This window comes from Pteropus alecto, unplaced genomic scaffold (assembly GCF_000325575.1).
Source record: "Pteropus alecto unplaced genomic scaffold, ASM32557v1 scaffold3, whole genome shotgun sequence".
Lineage (NCBI taxonomy): Eukaryota > Metazoa > Chordata > Mammalia > Chiroptera > Pteropodidae > Pteropus > Pteropus alecto.
The window spans coordinates 5782300-5792596 of NW_006442484.1; the positions used below are offsets into that span (position 1 = coordinate 5782300).

The following is a 10297-nucleotide window of genomic DNA, read 5'->3' on the forward strand; positions in this document are numbered from 1 at the left end:
TAAAAATGTTATTCCTTATTGATTTTCTGTTTGAATGATCTGTCCATATCTGACAGTGGGGTATTTAGGTCCCCTACTATGATAGTGTTTTGGTCTGTTTCTCTCTTTAGTTCTCTTAGTAATTGCCTTATATATTTTAGGGCTCCCTGATTGGGAGCATAGATATTAAGAAGTGTTATGTCTTCTTGGTGCATGATTTCCTTTATCATTATGAAGTGTTCCTCAGCATCTTTCTTTCCCTTTTTTATTTTGAAGTCTATTTCGTCTGATATTAGTACCACTTTTCTCTGAATGCCATTTCACTTTGACTCTATATTTGTCTTTAGAACTGAGATGTGTCTCTTGGAGGCAGCATATGGTTGGGTTTTGTTTTTTGATTCAATCTGCAACTCTGTGCTTTTTTATTGGTGAGTTCAATCCATTTGCGTTTAGGTGATTATTGAAATATGAGGTCTTCTTATAGCCATTTTATCTTTTGCTTTCTGGTAGCTCGGTGTTTCCATTGCTTCCTTGTCCTTGTGTTTCTGTTTTCTTTATTTTCGTTGGCTTTTGTGGGTTTTGCCTCTGGGTCTTCTTGTTTTAGGTTATATACTTTGGTTCTGAATCTTTGGCGTGTAGTTACCATTACGAATATGTAAAGGATAGTTATATATATATATACAATCGTCCCTTTTCTTCTGCTCATACTTTATCTCCATTCCCCTTTGTGAATTTGGACATTTGAATCCTCCCCTTTCAGTCATTGTTGCCTCAATTTGTCCTTATGTGTGCTGAACATTCATTGCTATTTTGCTATAGCAAATCTCTTCTTATTTTAAGCACATAATACCCTGTTTGTAGTAAGGGTTGCACTCCTCTGCTTTTATGATCCTGCTAGTCACCTTTCTCCTAATTATGTATTTTTGGGGGGTCATTTTCTTTTAGGTGAGCTGGCCCCTTTCAGTATTTCCTGTAATGCAGGCCTCATAGTGGAGAATTCCCTCAATTTTTATATGTCTGGAAAGTTCTTAATTTCTCCTTCATATCTAAAGGAGAGCTTAGCTGGGTACATTATTCTTGGCTGGTAGTTCCTTTCATTTAATAGTTTGCATATTTGATTCCACTCCTTTCTGGCTTGTAAGATTTGTGCTGAGAAGTCCAATAATAATCTAATGGTTTTCCTTTATTTTTAAGTTACCATCTTCTTCTCCCTGCCTGCACTGAGAACTCTGTTTTTGTCATTGATTTTTCATAATTTTAATACAATGTGTCTTGGAGAAGGTCTTTTTGAGTTGAAATAATTGGGTGTTCTATTGACTTTCTGAATTCCAAGCTCTAGGTCATTCCTTAGATTATGGAAATTCTCATCAACTATTTGTCTGAAAATGTTTTCTAGTCCCTGCTCCTTTTCCTCCCCTTCGAGAATTCCTATTATTCTTATGTTTCTTCTCCTGATGGTATCGGCTAATTCTTTGGTTTCTCTCTTCTTCCTTCTTAATGATTTCTAGATTTCTGTCTTCGATATCACTGATCCTTTCCTCCATTTGTTCGACTCTATTTCCCAAGCTTGCTATTTCATTTTTCAACTCTTACAGTGTGTTCTTTATCTCCAGAAGGTCTATTCAGTTCTTTTCGAAGGTTTCAATCTCCTCGCTAAAGAACTCATTCTGCTCATCTAGTTGTTTTTTCAATTCCTGAACTTGTTGATATGATTTGTTTCGTATCATTGAGCTTTTTCTGAGGCACCATCCTGAATTCTCTGTCATTTAAGTTGCATATTTCTACATCTGTAAGCTTATTTTCTGGAGATTTTTCTCTTTCTTTCTGAGATGCTTTGTCACCTTGGTTCTTCATGGTGTTTAATGGACTATTTCTCTGCCTGGGCATTAATAGAAGTGTGTTCTGCTTTTCTCCCCACTCCCCATAAATATTTATTATATAATGGTCTCTAGCTTTTTGCAAAGGTGTTTTTCTTTTGGTTTCTAGTAGGTGATGTCTAAGCCTCTTGGATCTCTGCTTTATATTAAGTCTTAATAATGCCTTTTTTTCCCCTTATAGATGTTTAATCACACTCATTACCCTCAGTCTCAGTTCCTGTCAGTGTTAGCGACAGTTTCAGTAGCATTTGCTCAGATTCCCCTAGGGCTCCTCAGTGATCTATCTCAGAGGCTATGGGGAGAGGGCCCTCCTGGGTTGGGGGATGGGGTCTGCTGGCTCAGCCTCAGTTTTTCAACTGTGGCTGGTAAAAATCAACTGTTGTTTCTCTGCTGTCCCCGCTTTTCTGCTATCCCCATCTCTGCCTTCTGCCCTGATGACTGAGCACTGCCTCCGGTCGCGTGGAGCTCACAGTACTCACAAGTAGGGCTGTTCAGAAAAGTCGTCGCACTTTCTCCCCTCCCCCTCTTTATCCTCCTACAGGGAGCTCTGGCTGCGAGAGGCAGCTTCTTTGTTTCTCCCAGTATACTGCCCGACACCCGGGGTTCTGACCTGCGGTAGCTCTTACACACAGATCCCACACTCAGACATGCTAGTGTATACTTTGGGTGTTTTTTGTTGAGTTTTAGATGTTCAGCTTGTTGTTGTTTAAGGGGAGAGATCTGGAGAGGTCTCTCACTCTGCCATGTTTAATTCACTCTCAGCTCCACTTTTAACTGTGTACTTGACCTTATATAGCCAATTTCTTTTGAACAAAAGAGTGCATGACTTTTAAAGCTTGAAAACTACTAGGTGACCAAGATAGCTGTGCCCACAACACTCTGACCTCACAAGATCTCCACAAAATGGTTTGTGTGGACATATAAACTTAGAAAAGACCTCTGAGCATATCAAGCTATTGGCAAATCATAGAATTGGAGTTGTTGTTAGGTACAGTGGCAAATGATTAACAACAGGCTCCCAGACTCCCTGCAGGTGAGGGGAAGGAAATCCTGATTGGTAGTGTGTGCTGACTCCCATGGTGTAAATTCTCTCAACGTGGCCAACTTCAAGTTATCAATATAAAATATCTGAATAGAGTTTGGAAGAGATGCATGTAATAGGCACAGGAGCTGCCTTTGGTACAACACTGGTGACAGGGTACCATTTAATGACCCCACTGTCTTCCCCTTTTAGAATTAGAACCAACTAAGATACAGACTCAGGAGATAGATGGAGGGTACAATGTCAGTCTTATTATGAGCAAAGCTGAGTTAGAGGGTGCAGTAGGTTGGATCATTGTTCAGATATTTGTTTCCTCTAATTCTAGAAAAGAATGGACTTCCCTCTTCTATTGATTTGGAACTCAGTTATGTGACTTGCTTTCTGTTCCAAATCTCGGCTTTAAGAAGTCTCCTGTGTTTTGCTTAACCTGTTGTACTTGTGCCATCACTATTATATGTCTAAGGACTCTGCTGGTCCTAAGGGGAAGAGGCACAGGAGCAGAACAAGCTGCCTAAGCACCCCCACCCTAGGCAAGCTCCCCTCAGCAGACGTGAGGACTCCTGAGTTAAATAAATGCTAGTTGCTGTATGCTCTGAGCTTTTGTGGTTTTCATTAGGTTGCATTATTGAACTTATTCAGAAAATGGCCCCCAGAATGGGAGGCTGCTGTAACAAATTCCTAACACACGTAGCATAGGTTTGGAAGTGGGCAGTGAGGAAACTTAGAGGTTAAAAAGATGACAAGAAAAATGGCAACCTGTGTTATGTGGTGAAGAAATATTTGGTACAATTATTGCCTAATGCAATTTAGGATGGAGGAAATGTACCTTTGAATCTGTAGAATTGGGAGGGCCAGTTTCCAGGCACGGTATTATGAACATGAGCTTCTTGGAGCTATATATGATAAGGTACTGCAAGTAAAAGATGAATCCAGAAAGGAGCGAGTCAATTTGCATGCAGAATCTAGAAAATAAGGTTATTTCTCATCTCCAGTCTTTCTAGTCACTGAAAGATCTTCAAATTAATATTTGGCCTGGGGTGCAAAGACCCAATCCAGGGCAGTACTAGTGAAACTCAACCTCAGAGTAGAAATGAAATCAAGGATGTGCCCCCTCTATTGTAATGTCCATGGTCTTAAGGTCCCTGAAAAGAGTAAGGTGGCTTTAGAATGTCCTCTCAGTGACAACAGTGTGCCTAGAAACCTTCAGGGCATGGCCCCACACAGCCTGATAAGGGGTACCAGTAATCAAACAGAGAGAGGCCTGTCACCAAAGGAATTGTGAGTGTGGCTTTTGGCCCAGAGTAGATTGGAGTCAAATATGTAGAAAACTCACAATGTCTAAGAGAGCTAAATGGGCAAATGTAAGTGTGAAGTAAAGGGGATTGAGGCTGTTTGAAATGTAAAGGACCTCAGACTCCCAGCTTTTTTCCGGAAGGAAGAGGTTGAAGGAGTTACTCTACTGCCAAGGACAGCACACTTTCCAATGCCCTCTTCAGAAGCTGAAGGGATGATGGAAGAAGAACACCCCAACGGTGACAGCTGCAGAATACAATGCGCTGCAGCTACTCAAGAAACATTCCACCCAGAGTAGAGGGGCTGGCAACATTTGCCCCGCAGGATTTCAGATGCTGTGGACCACTGACTGAGATGGGAGTGGTAACTGCAGCGATTCTAGCTGTCCTACCACTGTATGCTGGGTGTATGTGCGTGGAGGGCAGAAAACTTTTCTTTTTAGCTCCTAAGTCTCTGGGTCAAGAAGAACCATATCCAGAATGGATGCAGACCACAAAATCCCAGACCTTGAGACTGATGATTGACTGGATAGACTTTGAGGATCTTGGTTGAATAGATTCAACATGTGGGAGGGACATGAATCTTGTCTATATGTATTGTTGTTGAGAAATATTCACTTTCTTCCTCTCACTCCCATGGAAGGAATACACTTATCAATGTCACTGATGATGAGTTTGGCCATGTGACTTGCTTTGGCCAAAAGAATGAGGGGAAACTGATGGTATACTGGTTCTGTGCATAGTCCTAAAGAGGACCTACATTTTTTGGCTTGCTCTCTTGTGCTTCTGCCATTGCCACAAGAAAGCAATGCCCAAGCCAGCATCCTGGTCCTGGAGTTAGATGAGTCACGTGGAGTGAATCCAAGCTGCCCCATCCACGCCAGCTAGATTAGCTGCCCCCAGCTGACCCATACAGCTGCCCAGCCCAGCCCAGCCTGGATTGGCCAACCCCCAGTTGACCCAGATTCAGGAGCTAAATAAATGCTTATTGTTACATGGAGCTGAAGCTTCGTGGATATCGTTATACAGCATGATTATGGCCATAGTTAATTGATAAAGAAGATGTGGCTGAACTGAATGACCAACATGGGCTTCTTAATACTGCGGCTCATCCAGTCTCAGGCAGCACTGAATAACTTTTGTCCCTGAAGCAGAGCAAAGATGCTTCCAGAGGCCTAATGTGGTGCAGTAGAGAAGGTGCAAAGCCCGAAGACGGGCTTTGAGAGAGGCAGAGGAGAGGGTGAACCAGGTATGCTCAGTTCCTCTTCCTGAGCATGCAGACAGCTAAGCGAGTCCTCCCTCTGGGAGAAGCAAGGCCAGGAGTAGGACTCTGGCTGTAGTCTTTCCCCCAGAAAACACCACCCAGGGAAGTGGTGGCACCCTGACACACAGCAAAGACTCTGGGAATGCGCTGAGGAAAGGAAACCTGCTAATTTCCTTTTCCTTGGATGTTTCCTTTGCTTATTTACCGGAGAGCCCTTCCTCAGTCCACTTAGTTACATCCCACAGAATGTTTTGAGTTTAAATACCTTCCATGTGGCTTGGCTTCAAACGCTCCAAGCGGAGTGCCAAGGTTTTCTCATGGAGAGGTGGACGGAGTATGGAAGGTACCTTCTACTCCCTCTAACCCAGTCCTGAAAACCCTCTTCCCTGTACTCCTTACAGTTTCAGGAGCCATCTCGGGCCTCATGCCCTACTCGCTGGCTCCGCTGCAGTGGCCCAATTTCTGTAATGGTTGATTGATCTCTTACTAGACCTGGGCCTTCCCTATGCATCTGTCAGGGCCGCCTCCCAGGGCTGAGCCCCTGCTTATGGTTCTTCTCCATGAGCCCCTTTGCCCAAGGCCAGTTGCTGGGTATCCTGAGGCTCCAGCTGCCTGCTGTGACTCTCTCCTTTTGCCTGCAGCAGAGCATAGAGGGTCTGCCAGCCCCCACCTGAACTACTCAAATGTGCTCATCAGATTTCCCCTCAAAGAGGGGATTCTGACATGAGGAGTGTTTGGGATTACACCTGGATCTGGTATGCATGGCTCTCAGCACATCATCTTAGATGTTCAGACTAGCTTGCTGGAAGAAGAGCCAGATATTGACTAAAATGCTAAACCTTGCCCACCCTCCACCCCCAGAGAGACAACGAACAAACAGCCAGTAAGTGCCTTAGCATTAAACATCTCTCGGCGATGGTGGAATAGTCAATTTTGACACTGCTAAGAAAAAATACGGCCTAATTTCTGTCCAAATGCACCAAATTTACTGCCCACGTTCTCATTAACTACTGTCAAAGAAGAAGCAGATAGACAAAATAAATTATGAAAAAATTACTTTTTTTTAATGTACAAAAAGACTTATTTACAAGTTGAGCATGTCATCTCAATTCATAGCATGTAGAAAAAGCTAAAAATGCTTTGGAGATACAAATTCGGCTGGATGATTCACCTAGCATATTTTCAGGGATGATGTCTTCTGTACAGACTATATACAGTGTGGGAATGGCTAGTGAAATCCTAGCTCAGGGAGTAAATGACCACCACAGAGCCCAGACCCCTGGACTTGCCCCAAGGCCGTTATTTGGACTTGGTCTTGACTTTGGACCCTAACATAGCATTTGATGTTCTGGGATGCAAAGGGCCCAGGTAAGGTGATGGCCCTGTCTTGCCTTGATAGTCAGTATCAAGCTCATAGTGGTACAGTTGGTTTTGGCAAGGTTGCCACAAATTCCACATGGAAAAGGGGTGAGGGTGTGTGTATTTGTGTGTGTGTAGTGGGGAAGATGCACCAGTTCACCTATAGTATGTTAAGAAATGATGTCTTCTGACACCAGTTCCAAATTCTATTTGGGGATGGGGCTTGGTCACACCAAACAGGAAAGTTCAGTGATGGTCCTTGAGTCCCAGGAATCAACTCCTTTGCCCTCTTGCCTTCAGCGAAAACACCATGCATGCCATCATTCTCTGAAATGAACGAGAGCAGAAGGATGGGAACCCAGAAGATACTAGAACTGCATGCTGCAGCTTGGAGTAGACCACTGGGCTGCCGGTGAGTGGAGGGCATGGCCTGGAAGAACATAAGCAGAGGCTGCTACTGGGCCCTGGGGTTTCCCGTGGTAAAGTGGGTGGACAGTGCATTGGAAAAACAGGATTGGGTAAACATGTGACTTCCTCTTCCTACAGGAAACCTCCAGGGTGGCCTGAGGCTGAACCTCGTGCACTCTAACCTTTTTGAGGTCTCATCCCACATTTGGCTCCCCTTGGTCCATCCCTAACCCACAGCAGCTCCAGCAGCCCCGAGGTATTTAGAAATAAGTGTCCTTTTCAGGAAGGGCTACATTCTACATGCATGAACACTGTAAACATGGTCTGGAGAGGCCAGGGTAGCTTTTGGGCATGCCCCTAGTATTACAATTTTTTCTTTCCTTATTCTGGTAATACCCCCATACTTTATTCATTCATGTACACTTGGACAGTCTGCCAGTTGCAAACTTGGCTTTGTAGGGTAGAGATGTCAGTTCTACCAAACCTGGAATCAGGATGTGCTTCCAAATCATCTAGGTAAAATCTTTTTTTTCCTCTGTGGCAAGGGACGTTAGAGGCCTCAAGAATTAAGCTTCAAAGAATTCTGGTGGCCCAGCAATTCCTTTTCCTTGTAGGCATTGGAACGAGAAGCTTATCTTCCTGGATTAGAATATCCATTATGGCTTTCAGATCCAAACCCAAATGTGGTTCTTCTACCCTCTCTCCTTGTGTACTTGGAAAGCCCTAGCCAAGGCAATCCCTCATTAGCCAAATGACAGAGGCAAAGGAGCCAGAGCAAAGTGGTCCTATAAACACCATAAGTGGGAAGCACTGTGTAAACAAGTTTTTCTTGTTGAGATTTTTTTCAGTGTTCTGAAAAATAATCCAAAAGAAGGCCAGACAAGATGCACATAAACTTGCCCTTAAAGCATTTCTGGTCTGAACCAGCAATTGGCAAACTCCCTCGGACCTATTAATACTATTTTGGAAAAAGATGAAAGGGACAACAGTCCTATGCTCTGGGAATGGATGGTTCCTCTGGGTCCACTCAGCACCAGGGGCTGGGGCCTTAGGTCATCATGTTCAGGAACTTGCTCTCCTCGGCCAGGCTGGTGAGCATAGAGCTCATGTCCCCGACGGCCATATTGCTGATGCCCGTGGGGATGGAGGGCAGAGTCAGGGAGTTCCGGGGGGTAGTGAGGCGGGAGGAGTTCTGGGAGAGGCTGTGGAGGAGGCTGGGGCTCAGGGTGCCCGACAGCAAGCTGGCGTGATCGCCGTCATCCATGATGGCATCAAAATCAATCTGGGCGGCCTCCAGGAGCTGGGAGTCCACAGTGCTGGATACCTGGTTGACCCCTGGTGAGGGCAAGGGCTGAGACTGGATGCTTTCTGAGCAGGCCTGTGGCTGCGGTGGCTGGGGCCTCATGACCTGGCAGCCTACGTGGTTTTCTAGGCCTCCATTCTGTTCATACATGTGGATCTGGCCATAGTAGTAGAGCATGTTGTGGTCCTGGGCCTCACCTGGGTCCTGTGGGGGCAGCTGAGAAGGCAGAGACACCATGGTGGCCATCGCTCCCTTGGGCACAGACTCTGCCATCTCCTGGTTGGCTGACACAGCAGCCATGGCATGGCCAGTAGCCCTGGCATAGGCGAGCTGCTGCCCAGCACGTACCGCACGGTGGCGGCCAGCAGGGCTGGGCTCAGGGGGTGGCCGGGGTTGCACTAGGCCAAAGCTTGATCCAGCCAGCCCAACTGTGCCCTGCTGGAGCTCCATGAAGCCAGGCTGGTGGGAAGGCAGATGGCTGGGGCCCTGGCGGTAGCCCTCCTGGTTCATGGAGGCTGTCAGGTGATGGCTCTGCTGTGGGTAGTTCTGGGCTGGGTGAGATGGCACCATCCCAGCCAGTGTGGAATTGGGAACCCCAAATTCCCTGCGGCTGCTACCCACCATGGTAGGGTCGGGAGCAACTTCCATTTGCTGGGGGAGCCCCAGGTGGCCTGGCTTGGCTGACAGGTTGCTGCAAGATGGGGGGAACTGGTTCAGGGCCCTACCCATGGCACTGGAGCTCAGCTGGGGGTGGGCTTGGCCGTAGGTGGTATGAGGGCTCACCGTGGTGGTCATACTGGAACACTGGCCACCTGTTCCTGGCTGCCGCAGCTGCTGCATATAATTTACCCTGGATGTGGAGGGGGCTCCACTGCAAGACTGAAGGTGTGGCTGTGTGCTCTCCAGGACCCCAGGGCTCGGCTGCAGGCCTTGTGGACTATAACCTGGGTACTGGCTGAAGGTTGGCTTCTGCTGTACCACAGCCAGGTTGCCCTGTGGAAAAGCTGGAGGCTTCACCTGCGTGGCCAGGACGTCCATGGTGCCCGAGCTCACCTCATTCCACTGCACAGGCATGCTGTTTTTGTTTAGGCTAGAGGAGGCCGCATAGCCCAGCTGGCAGTCTCCCAGCACCGGGGCAGAGGGGCCCATGTTGGAGTCCGGAGCCACCATCCTGCGCTGGCCGTGCAGCCCCGGGCTAGGCAATTTGGAGTGCTCAGAGAAGCAAGTGCTTTCCGGAGGATATACCTGCGGGGCACTCTCATCCAAGGCGCCACTGGCATGCGCCTTGATGTACTGCACCACGTCATCGGGCAGCACAAGGTCGTCCTCGGGCAGCACGAGGTTGCCCTCAGGCCCTGCACTGTCTGTCCCTGCCACCATGGCCTCCATCACCGTGTTCTCGCTGATGCTGGGCGGCCGGGGGGAGTAGACACTGCGGGTCAGGCTGCCGTCGGTGCTAATGGGACCCTGCAGGCGGAGGCTGCGCCTCTCGGGGGCACAGAGTGGCAGCGGTGTGGGGTTCACATCGTGGGCACTGTGGAAGCGCTGCACCCGTGGGGGAGCCAGGGCGTCGGGCCGCCTCACTGGGTCGCTGGCCCGCCGCGCCCCGCCTCCCGGAGCCTCGTGAGGGAAGGCGGGCGCAGGCCCCGCATGGCCATAGACCGGCCCGCCGCTGCCTCTCCGGGGTCCCAAGGCACGCTCGGGCATATCCAGCAGTGCCAGCCGGGCCCGTAGACTCCCGCGCTCCAGGCCTGGCAGCGGCGTGGGGGGCGG

The 10297-nt window shown here is 47.7% G+C and overlaps 1 protein-coding gene across 3 annotated transcripts in view; it reads right to left on the bottom strand.

Moving 5' to 3' along the window:
- Positions 1-6492: 6492 nt before the first annotated feature.
- Positions 6493-10297, bottom strand: part of GLI2 (GLI family zinc finger 2) — a 245479-nt gene continuing 241674 nt past the window's right edge. For all 3 annotated transcript variants that reach the window (XM_025039271.1, XM_025039272.1, XM_025039273.1), the window contains one exon: positions 6493-10297. In XM_025039271.1, coding sequence (XP_024895039.1) covers positions 8270-10297 — 2028 coding nt within the window. In that variant the 3' untranslated portion in view covers positions 6493-8269.